General features: G+C 37.9%; 1 protein-coding gene across 4 annotated transcripts in view; it reads right to left on the bottom strand.

Moving 5' to 3' along the window:
- LOC132202949 (sodium/potassium/calcium exchanger Nckx30C) overlaps window positions 1-15,701 on the bottom strand; it is a 96,791-nt gene that overhangs the window by 6,723 nt on the left and 74,367 nt on the right. For 2 of the 4 annotated variants that reach the window (XM_059630310.1, XM_059630308.1), the window contains 5 exons: window positions 13,411-13,673; window positions 4,980-5,108; window positions 1,842-1,989; window positions 1,586-1,701; window positions 1,376-1,512 (listed from right to left, as the gene is read on the bottom strand). In XM_059630310.1, the coding sequence (XP_059486293.1) occupies window positions 1,376-1,512; window positions 1,586-1,701; window positions 1,842-1,989; window positions 4,980-5,108; window positions 13,411-13,673 (793 nt within the window). The remainder of the gene's footprint in view (window positions 1-1,375; window positions 1,513-1,585; window positions 1,702-1,841; window positions 1,990-4,979; window positions 5,109-13,410; window positions 13,674-15,701) is intronic. The other 2 variants (XM_059630309.1, XM_059630311.1) reach the window with 2 other exon arrangements.

The raw sequence follows: 15,701 nt of genomic DNA, 5'->3' as shown, positions 1-15,701 counted from the left end.
TACCTCCTTTTTTTTAAAGTTTTCTCGTCTAATTAATTTGGCTCTGAAATTAAGCCGCAGAATATATATCAGTTTCTATCTACTTTAATAATGAGAGACCAGCACCGCACCAGTCATGCGCCATTTGCGCTGTCAATACTTGGTTCTCTCCCTTGTGTAGGCCGCAAGAAAGTCTCTTGTTTTTCCCTATTTTTAACGGCGGAACCGAGTCTCGGAAGCGAATTTCGTCAGGATCAGTTTTCCTCCCGCTTCGGATTTCGGCGGCGTGGGAGGAACGTGCACACATAAAAAATGAAAACTCCATCTCTGCTCGTCCACCTGCAGAGTTGAATGCGCTCCGGGGAGTGCAAAGTAACTTTTGCTTTCTTTGGAGTAGAATTCTTTTTTTCCTTTCCTTCAAAAAGATACGAGCTTTTCTCTTTTGAGTCAGCATGCAGCCAGCCGGGCAGAAACACATAATAGCGCTTGCTGTGTTGCTTGCTTGCCTGAGTATATATTATCTTTTTTATTAATAAATGGGCCAGCCAGCCAGCAGTTCAGAGGCTGCTGCAGTCGGTAAATATGTGAGCGCGCCTTTGTTCCACACTTTATTAATGAGAGCCCGAGAGAGAAAGACCGGCTGACTTGCAAGCTGAACTTTTGAGAGCCGAGGAAAACTAATTTTAAAGGCATATTTATTTCAATTTGTTGGCACGAGGAAAGCGAATTTTCTGCTCAAAGAGAGAGTGGTTTCCACCTCGCAGAAGGTGGAGTGCACTTTGCCAGAGGTGTACGCACGCGGTGGCTCAACTTGATTAGCAAAAATTTTATCGCTCCTAACAAGGCTCCACTTAACAGCGGTAAATTTAGAGAAAATAAAACACAGAGGTTTGCAAAAATTTCGTATCTGATTAAAAAAAATTCAATCGGATTTCTATTTTATGCATCAACAATTCTATTAGTGGTAGACTTTTATCATTATTTTTTCTATTTTTAAAAGTAAAATTTCTTAAACAAAAATTATGTACATTTCCGGTTTAGCTATATTTGCACAGACCAGAGAGGTCTTTTACCAAAAAGATAAGTTTTATGGTTGCAATTACATTATTTAAATAGTGTGTCTATTGACTTCTCAGAAAAGTTAAAATTTCTATTTTATTAAAAAAATTTAGATTTTATATTTCAGAGAATAGAATCTAATTAAAAAAATTTATTTAAAGTATTTTAAATTTGTATTTTTATATCTAACATAGTTCGAAGAGGAAAAATAGTTTCGCAGCTAAGTGAATATTTGTAAAATAGTTATCTTGCAAGATGGAAATTGAAATTGACTTGAGTTATGCCTCGAATAACGCAACTCTGTGAAAAAGAGAGAGAGAGAGATATATCGACTCACCCCACTGTGACGTCGAAGATGTTGCTGCCGACAGACGAGGAGACAGCCATATCACCAAACCCTTTTCTCGCCACAATCACCGACGTGATGAGATCAGGAATCGAGGTGCCGGCCGCCAAAAAGGTCAGACCCATCACCTGCCGAGCGGACACATTGAATCAAACGGCTCGAAAGAAAGAAAATGATAACAAATATGAAAGGTTCACTGACCTCTGGCGGGATACCGACAGTGTCGCCAGCAATATTGGCCCACCAGACCATCAGGTACGAGTAGGCCGCAATCCACACTATGCTGCCCATGAAGGTGACAGGGAACCACTTCTTGCCTGTCAAAAACAAACACAAATTGTTAGAAAATTTATCAGAAATTTTAAACTTCAAATTTCACGAAATGAAAATAATTTTTGACCAGAATTAAAGGCCAATTAATAAAAATTTTCTCTCCTGTTTGATTTTCGTTAAGTACCTTTCGGACTTCTAGTATCAGGCAAGGTGAGCCACAGTGGGAACATGATTGGAGCCACCAGAACGTAGGTGATTCTTTTGCGCCAAGTGTTAGGCCACGAGATGTCCAGCGGCTCGACGGGCTCTTCTAGCTCGTCTTCGGGCATGTTCTACACACAAAGAGGATTAAAATTGAAGTGCGCCAGCCGAAGGGGTGGCAGTGCGAAACAGTGAGTGAGATACGCACACACACATATTATAAAGAAAAAAAGTATAAGAACTTCTACTGTATGCGAAAGAAGAGAGAGAGACAGGTGAGAGAGAGAGCAGATAGAGAGGAAGCAGACAACAGAGTTCTATACCAGCAGGAAAAAGATGGAAATTTGCAAGCGAAATATTTATATATTCTCATTTTCGAGAGTGTGTCTGTGTGTCAGTCAGTGTTTGAGCTATTTATAGGTTCATTTATAAATATCTCAGGATAGACGCTAAAACTCATGTGTGAGTGTGTGTATAAAATTATTTTCTCACAAAAAACTAATTTCAATTTCTTTTTCAATAATAATAATAATAATAATCGCCAGACCAAAAAACCGAAAATGCACACACGCATTGTGGAAAAAACTCATTGACGTTTTCGTCTCAAAATCAAAATGAATTGTAAATCATCATTAGGCAAACACAAGAATCAAGAAAAAACTTTCTGCTTAAATATCGTTCGAGTATTGATATATAAACATAACAACAAACAACACAACAATTAACAACATCGATTCAATCTCAACAACTCTCCATCACTGTGGTGCATCTGCAGGCCTGTAAAAATCAATGCAAAAAACAGTCAAATCAACCACATGGTAATCAAATAATCAGGTCTCTGGCAAAAATCATATAATTCTTGATCAAAAAATAATGCCTTGCAAAAAGTCTATGTTATAATTAGGCCTGCTTCTAAAGGTCACTACAAATCTAAACTTCGACACACACTATGTGAAAAATTTGCAGGGAGAAAATCAATTTTCTAAAAATATTCGGAAATTTCGACTTGAATGGAAATTTCCGCTTGGAACTATTTGCAAGGCAGCATAATATAATATGGTAACACTAGTGAAAAATAGGTCGCGATCTGAAATTTTTATTCAAATATTCCAGACGGCGGCCGCTCAAAAACGGGAAACGTTTTTCGTGCAAACGCCCCTCAATAACTTTAACAATTCCATAATATTATGAAGCAAAATTCTGTTATGTATGTTGAAGTATAAAATCAAAGATAAGAAAATGGAACCGATAAGAAGTGGTATAGAGATAATTATATATATAAGAAAATGACAGGCAAAAATAGAGTTCATGTCTTATCATGCACAGCATAGAGAGATAAAACACGAGAGAAAGATAGAGAGATAGATGAAAATGCATGAGGGGGAGGAGATCGAACTACACGCGTTCATCCTGTGAATAAGTTAAATATTGATTTGTAATCAATTGGCGCTCTCGGTGTCAATTAATTAAAAATTAAACCCAGAGTTTGGAGCCGGATTATTTAACACCGGGTGCGATAAAACGAACGCGCGTGGCTCAGTCAGTAAATCAAAATGTGGTGATATCGAATGATCGGCAACCAATGAAAACAAGGCCAATGAAATTGGCATTATACAGGTGTATGTAAATGAAACCGCTGAAATATTGCTCCCTTGGGAATTGGCGCGCCGAACGGATAAAAAGCATCCCTTTCTATTTTTTTTGTATACATTTTACTTTGTACGCAATTGTGGTAGTAAAAACGCAAATTGAAGCCTCTCTTTTATTTTTGTGCTCGCAACACTTTCCCGGGGCGTTTTACATGCGAGAGCCGTTTACATTTTTATCCACGCCGCGGCACTCGCAAATTTACTCGCCGCAGATTGGGCTTTCCAGTTTTCGATCCGCAGAGTGGCATTGCAATGTCGAAGGGGGAAAAAAGAACTGGGCAGTTCAGATTGCAAGAAAACTGCTTGTGAAATATGTCGCACGAGTAACTTAAACAAAAGAATGATTTGAATAATGTATTAAAATTTAAATAGTGTGACTGATTTTTTTTTCTCTATTGTCATTAAAAAAAAAATATTTGTATAATTAGATACAAAATTTTAATTGAAAGAACAATATAAAGCATAAAATAATTTTTTAAATTTTCATTATTATTGATTGTTGTTAAAATCTCTAAGTTTAAAATGAAATTTTTTAAAGGTAAATAAGTAAACAAAAAGTAGTTACGGGGTTGGGGGTTAAGAATTATTATATTAAATATATATTAATTAAGTAGGTTTTTTGTTTCAGTGTCAACTAAGGGGTAGGAATAACAGGCAAGTACAAAAAAATTTATTACTTTTTTTTAATTATTTATGATTTAATTGTTCAAGAAAAGTGGAAGATACAGTTGCTATCAAGGTGTTTGAAGTGGATGAAAAATATATTTCATTCCATTTTCAACAAAACTTTGCCTTTCTTTGTTCTTTTAACAGGACTGTACAAATATAAAATGAAGATAAAAATTTTTTTGGTTAAAATAACTTTATCTCTGTAAAAAAATAATAAGAATTACTTGTTTTCGTTGCCTAGGAAAAACTTTTGATCCGAGAAATATTTATTTAAAGATTTCCATTAAATAATATGTTACTATTTATCCCAATCCATTAGCCACAGGCCTGTTTGAAATATAAGAGAGAAAAAGACAAGTACAACCAAAACAATTTCAGCGTTTCACTTGCATGTTTCTGCAAAACTACAAAAAAAAAAGATAAATAAATAAACAACAACCGCGCGGGAGACTCGTTTTGTGTGTGAGAGAGAAGTGAGTGAGTAGATGAAATGAAAATGGAACAGGATGTGTGTGACACATAAGAACAACATTAATCTGTGAGTGATCAGTCTCTCCATCCATCAAGAGCAAAAAACTCGGTTGCCAAAAAGCAATCAAACCGATCGGATATAGTAAAACACTCAATGGAATAACAAATAAAACTATGCAAAAATTAATATCTGTTGATCGAAAATAACTGGGGGGCACAGGTGGGTTTGAAGAAGAAAACTGCTCTGTTGGTTTTGGTCTCGGTCGTCAATTAAAATTATGCAAAAGGGGGCGGATCAGAGGGGTTCAGAGGGTGATGGAGGGATGACCTACACATTCATCATCCGTCTGATCAGCGGCAGCACTATCGGTGATAAGAGGCGAGCTCACGAGGTTTCGAGGGCCACCTCTTGGCACTGTTGGAGGTGTATCACAGGTTGCAGGTAACAATCGCTCACGGGCCTGAAACCACAACAACCAGCCCGACCCCAGCACGGAGTCATCAACAGCTCGTCACATCAGCGCTCAATCAAAATCAAACTCAATCGCAACAAATCAGGACAAAAATAAAAATTATTCAACAAGTAACAAACAGTCTCTTAATAAAAAAATGTCGCAAAACTCGGTGTTTCGATCACAACAACTTCAATGTTTTCTCTCTATATTTTTTATAATTCATTAAATCTGTGTCTGTTTAAAAAAATTATTTGATCGCTAAAACTCGCCAGAAGTTGGGTTATGTGTGATTTAGTGTTGTGTGTTTGCGAATGCGTGTGTGTTTGTGTTGTCTTCTTTCTTGACTGATTGATTGGCAGTGAAATGAAATGGAAAGAGCAGCGGCGGAAAACACAAAGCGATCAAGTGGCGGTGACAATGAATGACACACAACGTGGTGTATTGCGTGTTGCAAAGTATTGTAATAATTACTCTTGTATGTCGATTCGAGGGCGCATCCCGTTAAACAAATTGTAAGAACAACAATAATCAGTTTTGAGAGCGGAAATTGTCTAATTTAATAATGAATTTGTTTATCTGTGAATATAGCTTAACTCCGTACAGTTTTCAAGTATTTAGAATTTGTTTAAATTGGCAACATATCTATAAATTTTAATAATTTGTTAATGATGTAACATTGCAACTAATGAAAATTTGGAAAATAACGTAAGCAAAATTTTAGCAAAAATTTGAAGATAACAAATTTATAATTATAAATTATATCCATGATTTTCTTTTGAAATATTAAAATTATATATGTTGAGGTATCATTAATTTGCATTTTAAATCAATGTACTTATCTTTGCTTATGTTGTAAACATTAAGTTTTATTTTTTTTCTTAATCCAAGAGTTAAAAAGTTAATGATTATCGAGGTGGAATTACCCAGATTTATCTCATAAAACTCATCAAGGAAAATAGCAGAGTTTGAGTTAAAAAAATGGTTAATTTTATTTATGTATTATTTATTTCTGAATATTTTAGGAGCCTTCTTTTCACTTTTTCTAGAATCAATCTCAAGCTTGATGAGGAAATCGTGCCAATTATGAAGGGTAAACAAACAGAAATGTGTCCGACTTTTATTTTATAAAGGGATGTGAGTTATAATTTCCAGTTAAAATAAACGCGCAGGCCGGTCATGTCTCATTTTTTGGCACGCGCCCCAGACGGATAAATCTTTTAGAGTGACGTACGGCGGCGCCGTCGCGCAACCTGCTGCACAGCGGCGACGAGCAGGTTGCATACATACCGCGGAGGCGAATTTCGCGACTAACGTTTTCGCAAAAAGTATACGGCCGTGAAAAAGAGCTTCAGGCCGTCGAGCAGAGTCTGCGGGCGGGCACGTTGCCAGTGAAAGAAAGAAGGAAAGTCTGTCTGTTATACCTGCCTGCCTTTTGACCTTACCGAATTACGCGCATTGTTCTCGCTAATGTGACGCAAACTGCGAGAGAGCGCCGCTTTTTTAATTAAGCGAACGAGAGAATGGGAGGTGGCTGAACACGTGCTCCATCAAGCGAGAACGAGATTATTTAAAAGAGCTATCGGCACGGCCGCGATTGAAATTCATTAGACAATCTTTACTCATTTAATTAAATCATTTATGCAAAATTTGTAAAATAAGATTTTGGAATATTTCACACTCAGTTAATCATTTTTTTTTTAAAAATACGTACCTATGTTATACTAAATGCAATCGTTTAAAGGGGGGGGGGGGGTGTAACGAGTATAAATTTTACTCATGGAAATTAACTTATTTTGAAAAAAGGTTGTCCTCAAGCATTTGTTTGTTTTTGTTGATGTTCTTCTATGAGGATAAATTTGTTGGTTGGCTCAATTTTTTGGTCCCTGATTTTGTGTGCAGGTCTGCAGGATGATTCTTATTGTATCTGATCTGCTCTCTATCTAGCGAGACTAATCGGCTTGGCGATGCTCTTTATGCCTCCATTTTAATTGGCCGCCTTGTCTCTGTGTGTAGACATTAGAGACGGGGGCTGTAAAAAATGATTGCTGTTGAGGCGAGTGCGGCCCATTAGAGAGACATTATTATTACCAGCATCGTCGTCATCGCGAATCTCGGCGGGATTAATTTTGTAAAAGCTTTTTCATTGGAGATTAAACGCCCCGTGATGGATGCACAAAAGCCACGAGCTGAATTAGTCTCAATTATGAGCACGTGCCGAGAGCAGATTATATTTTGCATTATTTGCGGAGGTGAAAAAAGATAATGCAAACTCGCATACCACGACCGTTGCATTAGTGGTCGCATTAAAATAGTTACGGCTAAATGAGGACAAGCAATTAAAATGCTACTCTCTCGATTTGCAAGCCAATTAAATTTAATCATGAAGCTTTTACTGGTCAAAATATTAATCTTATTTCATATAATTTGCTTCAACATCACAAATATTTTGATACAGAGTGTAATTTTATATAGATTTTAAAAATTGTAAATATGCAATATTTTGTATTAGGTTGGCTCACAATTTATAATTTCAATTTATTTTATTTTCTTCAATAATTAAATGCATCTCAGTTTTCAATCATTTTTAACAATTTGATGAACCAAAAGCTAAAATATTTTTAATCTTCCACCAACTAGATAGTTCAAGGTTACATAATACTTATATAATAATAAGCCATTTTTATTGATTTGGGCTTCACTTGGAATTATTATTGCTATCGAGTTTATAAGTTTGCAAATTCAATGAGAAAAGAGTTTGTGTTTCAACTGGTCGTGCACGGTACACTTAACAGCATGCCCGTCGTTACGGGGAACTTTACTTAAGGCCATCTACAATCAAAGGTCGGCGATAAGTAGCGCGGCTCTTTTACAGGCCATAATCTAAATAGGCAGGAAAGGTTCTTTCCCGCCGGCCTTGACTTCTTCCGTGTTTATTTTCCTAATAAAAAGAGCAGCAATAAAATACATCCAGAGGATTCAGAAATGAACTTTTTGTTCTATAAATTTTCTTCTCAGATATAATCCGATTTCCCGCGTCCAGTGGCTACATCCGAAGTTTTAATTTATTCTAATGGAGATCAAGTTGTTGTGGGGGCGCGTAATGTAGCGGAAATTAGGCAGTGCGAGGCGCCATTTTGGAGACATTTTGGGGTGGACTGCTCTGGGTGGGTGTACTTGGCGGGCGCGGGCGGGCGGGTGGAGAGTAAGACAATGCACAGCCCAAAGGACAATGGGAAGTGGGCGATTTTTCGTCGGCTGTTGTGCCAGGGGATGGTGCGTGCATGCACACATATACAGCCGTCAAGGAGCACCTAGTCATTTCATCACGGTGTTGCGCCCAACTCGCCGACTCCATAAATAATTTTGATACTAAATTGTTTGTTGCGAATAGTTTGTCTAAATTGAGCAAATTGAAGTTGCCTTGTAAAGAAGCAGAGTTTGTTAATTTTGATGCATTTATTATTTTTTTCATGATTTTAAAATTTTGATTTATCCTAGAAGAGATGCCATTTGTACTTAAAGTGGGTAATCAAACAATAAATATTTCACCAAGTAGAATTTAAATTAGATGAGGATATAAAAATCAATATATTTATGTGAATTATACATCAAGTTTTAAATCTTCATTTACAGAATATTTAAATAAATTTGAAGCAATTAAATAGCTTTTAATATTAACTAAAGTTACAAATGAAGTCTTTGTCATCAAGATTAATCTGCTCTTCTTCTCTTACTTAATTGGTTGAAGTTTTTCCATTCCACGAAATTTAATTTGATAGGAGATTGTCTAGTGGAACTTAATTTGAAACAAAGTCCACATAATTTTGATGTGCATCATAGAAATAATAACTCATATATTAACCTATAAATTATAAAAGGAGAAAAAATGATGGAATGAAATTTTTAACAAACGAAGATATCATTTTGCAAGAGTTTTTCTGAAAGTTGAGGTTGAAGTTTGAGCAGGTTCGGGCAGGTTTTTGGGTCAGCAGGACAAGCCGTTTGAGAGCAATCAAGTTGATTTGCGTCAGCCAAAGTGCCGCAACCGCGACAGTATTATTGTGGGCCGCGGAGGAGTGCGAGCTGGTGCCTGGTATGTAGGGTAGGGGCACCCCCTTCAGCTCTTAGCGCCACTATGCTCTCTTTCGCGAGCGTGGCGCCGCCGTCCGTTTGTCCGATCAATAGAAGCCGCTCTCACATGTGAGTCGGTTGGTCGCTCGGGGTGTGCGCGAGGGAGGGCGTCAAAAATTCCGACGACCCCGCGGTGCCCAAATAAAACAACTCCTCGAAATAAATTACACCCAACAGCCAGTCCGGAGCTTTAAAATCGGCCGCTTTTATGCTAATCTCTCGAATTCTCCTGTTCTTTCTTTTGGGACAGCATTCCGCGTTCTCGTGCATGCGTGCCCAACGTGTGTGGCGGTGCACGCTTTCGCAAAGCCAGAGAGAGAAGGGAGAAGGCGTGCCAAATCTCTTCATTTGATCCGCTTGGGAATATTTCGCAGAGGCGAGAAATCTCTCGCGAATTTCGGACGGCTGAGTGAGGAATATAAATGGAGTTTTATATAAAAGCTAATCTGATTAGCATTTTAAAAGATTTAACATTTATTTTATCTAGTTGGAATTTAATCGTTTCTAATAAAATTTAACAACTGAAAAGAAAGTTCTGGGTGAGATTAGAGTCTAATCGAAACACAAGAAGCACAATTTCGTTAATATTTAATTTACAATATAAACATTTATAAACAATTCAGTATTTTGTACAACGATATAACTCTGTTAAAAAATTGTAACTGAGTTAAACCTATTAGTTGAAAAAAAAATGAAAAACAAACTGATTCTAAAAGCCTTGAGAATTTCTGGAAAAACCACAGTTTGAAGATGTTGACTGACTTTATACAGCTCAATGCTTTTCTACAATTTCAGTTTTAATTTTTCAAATTCCTCCCCTAGATAATCAGCGGCATTGACACAAGAAACCAGCAGACCGCAGTTAACCTTTAGTTTTCAATTCAAGATAAAATCCACCTTCAATTTAACACTGCATTATTTTAACAAATTCAAACACGGAATGCGAAATCGTCTTAGTAGGAACATGAAACGCACGCCATCTCAATTTTACTCTGTCAGTTAACAAAAAGATGCAAAGAAGCTGGATTACCTTTTGACCAATTTTTCCGCTCGCAGAAATCTTCACAAACTCGCAAAATTCTCAAGAGCTTCTCGCAAGAGAGATGAATGTAGCGCATTCTGCGGTAGAGAGGCGCAATTAATTAAAATGCACGTATAACGTCGGTCGGCTCAAAGCGAAAACGCCTTTGAGGAAATCCGTCCGCTGGTGGCGAGCCGCGGCAAACACGACTCACAAGAGCCCCCGCGTAAATATTTGCGGGCAAAATGGATTTTGGCGAAAGGGGGTCCGCTTGAAGGGGGCCGGTATCATACGGGCCTAATCGGTCTAATTGAACCAATTAAGTGGCACGATCTGCGTCTAGTAGACCCGAAAATTCATAATGAATTGAAAAGGGCCGACGCTGCTCTACCCCTTTACGGTCACTATGGTCAGTCAGCCGTGCCGAGAGTTAGTGAAGGGACTTCTTGCTGATGCTGGTACGTGCTGAAAGACACTGGCACAATTTATCTCTCCTGCTCACACTTTTAATTTAAGCTTGAATTATGGAGGCATTTTGCCTCTGATACTCAAGTTGTATGAATTTCATTTGTGATGATTGGAAATATCACCTGAATTAAAAAGTAGATTTGAAAATAAAAATTATATAGTTTTTCATAATAATTAATTTTCCACAATATGTGCTTAAAATACTTGTAAATGTTTCAAATATTCAAAAATTAAATATTTTTAAATTAAATAAATAATAAACGTAAACAGCGAGTGCAAATTTAGTTCCCTACACTAGTTTTCTTTTTTTTAACAAATTTAAATAACATGGATTTATAATTTGTCTCTTGCAAACTTTAAACCTACAAAAATTACACAAAACTAAACAAACAAACAAACATCAAGTTTCTAGCCATTTGAAAAAAAAACTATTGCTTCGAGTGAGTTGGATCAATTATCTCCGCGGTAGGAAGATGCGCAAATTATCCTACTTCATTAAGACCCATTTCAGGTAGAGCAGCAAAGTTGGGGAAATAAATCAGCATCTTTCACACGCATATACAAGAGTCGATATTGTGGAATTTGCATTTGTAATGAGCCGGCTTGTTGTTTGCATTCGCGACAGGGAAAAGCTTTCCTTCTTCCCTTGAGACTATTGATTCGCGAATTGTTGAGCAAAAGCACCTTTTGTTTCTCTCTCTCTCTTATTAAAGTCGACGTGTCCGGGCGTTCTATTGCACGCATGGAAAGTCCGAATAAAAAAATAAAACGGGTGATTCGCGTGATCCGCGGCCCTTTCAGCCAGTCTGCGGAAATCTAGGCGCGGCCGAGAATTAAAATAATAACACGTTCCGACCGCAACACACAACGGCCTACAATTCCACGTGTGCAGTACGCGTGCAACTCCAACGATTAGCGCGACGGATAATTTGTAGGGAGGCGATTAGGGCAGTTTCACGGCTTTCGACAAACGGGCAACTCGAGTTGCATGCTTTTCGGACATGTTTTACAGCCAGGCCTAACTACGAGAAAAAGGCCTTTATCTATAAAGAAATCTACGGACGTGTTTCATTTGGCCCCAAGATAGGCAATAAATTTTCGTGTTTGTTTCGTAAATTTCAAATCTGATTCTGAAACGCTCAGATTATTTCACCAGCGTTAAAGCACATATTTTGCTAAAAAGAATTTAAATAGTTAAGAAATGAAATATTTAGCGTAATTATAATTGTATTTAAAATATTCAACATTTTTTTTATTTTTACAAATAACATTTGAATTTATCATTTTATCAAGATCTTATGCTTTTAAAATCTCTTTTGATTTGTTGTGGATTAAAAAATGTTCAATAATTTGCATTGTTGGAGGCTGATTTGTAATATTCTTAAAATCAACCATCAAATAAACAAAAACAAATTTCCATTGTTGCTGGAATTCAAACACAATAACGGTCAGCCGAATTTCAAATTTTGGTTCATTTGGCTTCAAACTTTGCTTGAGACGCGATGACCAAGTGCGTTCGCTGCGTTCACCAGGTCTGCACGAGGGTCATGTCGATGTCTGCGAAGACTACGTGCCCCGCCGGCCGGTGCTCCATTCCCCGAGCGGCCAAGACCGCCGACGCCGGCCCAGGAGACTCGTCCGACCGCAAGGCTCCCGGCCCGAAGAACGCCACCCTGCTCGCACCGTCGGCCGCTATTACCCTCACGTACTTCCAACTTGCTCGTTGAATTCGTACCGCTCGCCATGATTGGCATTAAAAGTTGATCATTTCTTATCTGATTGAATATTACTGTGTTTCGTCTTTATTTAAAAAATACCACTCCGATAATTTTGATCTTTAAAGTTCTGAAGGTGGATATAATTCAAAATTCCAGGATGGATATCCAAATAGTGATGAAAAATTCACAACCTTGCAAGAAGGGTTTCAAGTGACAAGTTAATTCTGCGATTTCACTTCACAAAGTTATATGAATTCTGTCAAAGCTTTTATAAATTTTCGTGATAAATATATCATATATGTTTAAAAAGTTTTTGGAGTAAATATCAATCAGATTTAACTTTTTTATCATAATTTACAGATTTTCACATTCCGGCAAAAAAATTCATTGGTTTTGAAATAAATGACATCTAAAATTCGCTCTCTGAATCGGTTGCGCGCCCTCGAATCTGATTGTATAGAAAATTGAAGATCTCAATCGACAAGTGTGTTGGTGATTTCAGTCAAAGTTGCGTGTGTGTTTTGAAGTGTGAGATGGTCAAGTAAGTCACATAGAGTGGAGACAGACAGAGGACACCAGGTGTTTCTGAGCACAACACTCTACCATAACAACAGCCTGGACCTCCCCGGCCGGGCTTGGACTGCCGGAATGTATTTTTTTTTTATATATTATCAAAAAAGTGATTTTCAAAAATTTAAAACTGAGCATGCACGATGAATCGGAAGCTGCGCAAAATCGTGGCGGTGGAATTATGTACAGCGAAAAGCGAATCGTAAAGCTTTTGTTTTTAATCGTCCGGTCGGCGAGGGAGAGGTCCAGAGGCGCAATTCTAAAAAGGAAACAAAAGTAGTGGAATTGATACTCGAAATGAACGAACGGCCATTTAATCAAAAAAGAGAAAGAAAGAAAGAAAGAAACGCTGCGGCTCTATGAGAGAGGAAGGTAGAAAAGTGGTGGGGGGTGTACTCACCGGGTCGGCGCCCTCCTCCTGACCTATGACCCCGTTCGGCTGGTCGGCGGCGCCGGCCAGCTCGGTCTCCTGCTGGCCACGACTCAAGCCGCCTCCGATGTCGGCCTGCGCCGTCGAGGTGCTGCCCCCGGCGCTGCCCCCCGCGTGGTTCGCCATGGAGGCGGCGCCGTTCTGCGGCTTGGTCGCGTCCAGCAGCACCTTCAGCGAGGCGATCGCGTGCAGCTGCGTCGCCTTCTCGTCCACCTTTCCTGGAACAAATAGGTCTACTGTACGGGTGAGTCGGTTCGGCCGATTCAGCGCGCAGTATGGCGGAGCTGCATGCACACATACTGCTGTCGGTCTGATCAACAACATAGTTTTTTTTTTAATCTCCGGCTACTGTTTAGAGTCATTCGGCCCGAGGACATTTACATTTTCCATCTAGAGACGCACGGCCAAGCAGACCTAAATCGCCGCCGCTGCCGATCCAAGGGCATTTTTTCATAAGATTTTTGTTCAAATTAGGAAAGAACTAACTTGATTGAAAAGCAAACATTCTCTCAGTTCTTAGCTGGACGTTTGAGAGTGAATTTTAATTTAAATAATGCTGTCTACTGACAACAAGGAAAATAGTTCAAGTATATATTTTTAAATTAAATTTATTGCTCAAATGCTTTTTTTTACGTAAAATTCTTTCAAGATGAAATAATGTTACTAAATTTTCATTGAATAAAAAATTATACTAAAATAATAAATATTTTAAATAATTATGAAATTCGTGTACTTTTCAAATTTTGTTTTGATTATTAACAATTTGTAGAAAAGTAAATGTTTTGAGTAATACAATAAGCAAATTTTGTTGTAGAATTCACGATCGAGGGTTGATTCATGGTAATTTGAATTTAAGAAATTGAGGTAAATCAAAATAAAAATTTTATTTACGGACATCTAAATGCATCGGCAATTGTAATAGATTAGATTCCACTTTCAGTGTCACGAGAACAAAAGTTTTCGTCTACTGTCACGGGAGTTGAAAAGTTATTTTATGTGCCCAATGAGAACGGCAGCGGCGCGACAGCTTCTAACAGACGAGTCAGTCAATTTCCTGCGGACGAGCTTCTGTTCTATGGAAACACCAGGTATACGGGATGCAATGCAGAGAAGAAGTAGTACTTTTTAAGTAGCAGGTGTTGCTTGCTTGCTTTTTAACTGCGCTAAGAGAGAATTATGAATGTTACACAAAAAGCACAAGAAAAGCAGTTGAAAAATTAATTAAATTCGGTTCGCGGCACATTTCGCCCTGTGGTGAACATTTTTTTCTTGTTAAATCAAAACGAGCGAAGTGACATCGGTTCGTGATGTGCGGGGTGAAACAAAACAGCAATCACAAAAGCATTATCTGCATTCGCTGCGAAATGATCCCGCACACGGCGGCGGCGGGACAAATATTACAAAGGTCGGAGTGACGTAATTTAATAATCACGTTTAAGCAGATATGAAGCTGTGTTGTTATTTTTGTTGCAACAAAAGCGTCACCATTGTTATTCTTCTCTAAAAATAATAAATTCGAGCAAAGCTGGCTTTGGACCGAAATTAATGAGGCTCAGCACCGGATGTACTGCACTGGAAAAACATATCAAAACGGGAAGTGAAAAATTTATGCCCAGGAAACGCAGTTATTCCAATTGAAACCCGAATAAGGTGGATTTAACAATTTTGTAGCACTAGTAACTTTCATATTTGTAATTTTTTTATTTAATTTGCCATTTTATTAACTTGGAAATAGAAAGGATGGTAATTCAAAACATTTATTTGCAATTACAATTAAGTATTAAAATTTTAATTTTAGAACAAAAATAAGATCCTTAAATTTGCTCAAGATTCTAAAATAAATAAAAATTCAGCGGAAAAAGATTTTGTTTCAATTTTCATTATTTTTCCACTATTTTTATTGTGTGCGAAAAGAGTAATCAAAAAGCAGCGGACGGTGGCATTATTTTTCCACTCGGGCTACTCAATATTACTTTTGTCATCAAAAGTTCATCAGGTCTGATGTAGCTTCATCTCTCTCTCGCTCGCAAGTCAGTCGGTGTGACCTAATTCAAGCTAGAAAATGTATCCACCCGTCGTTCACTCTTTCACTCACGTTATGCGCGTGTTTTTTTTCCATGCTAAAGTCACACATCATGTGCATCTAGGGTGTAGTTTGAGCTGCGCTTTTTCTCTCCAGAGTACCACCGAGACAGCGACATTGTGCCGCTCTTTACGACAACCATTTGCATTCTATCACAAAAGAAAAGTGCTCAAGTTAT

Source organism: Neocloeon triangulifer, unplaced genomic scaffold, assembly GCF_031216515.1.
Source record: "Neocloeon triangulifer isolate White Clay Creek 2 clone unplaced genomic scaffold, ASM3121651v1 ptg000017l, whole genome shotgun sequence".
Taxonomy (NCBI): domain Eukaryota; kingdom Metazoa; phylum Arthropoda; class Insecta; order Ephemeroptera; family Baetidae; genus Neocloeon; species Neocloeon triangulifer.
The sequence above is the reverse complement of the archived record's forward strand: the minus strand, read 5'-3'. Positions and strand labels throughout refer to the sequence as shown.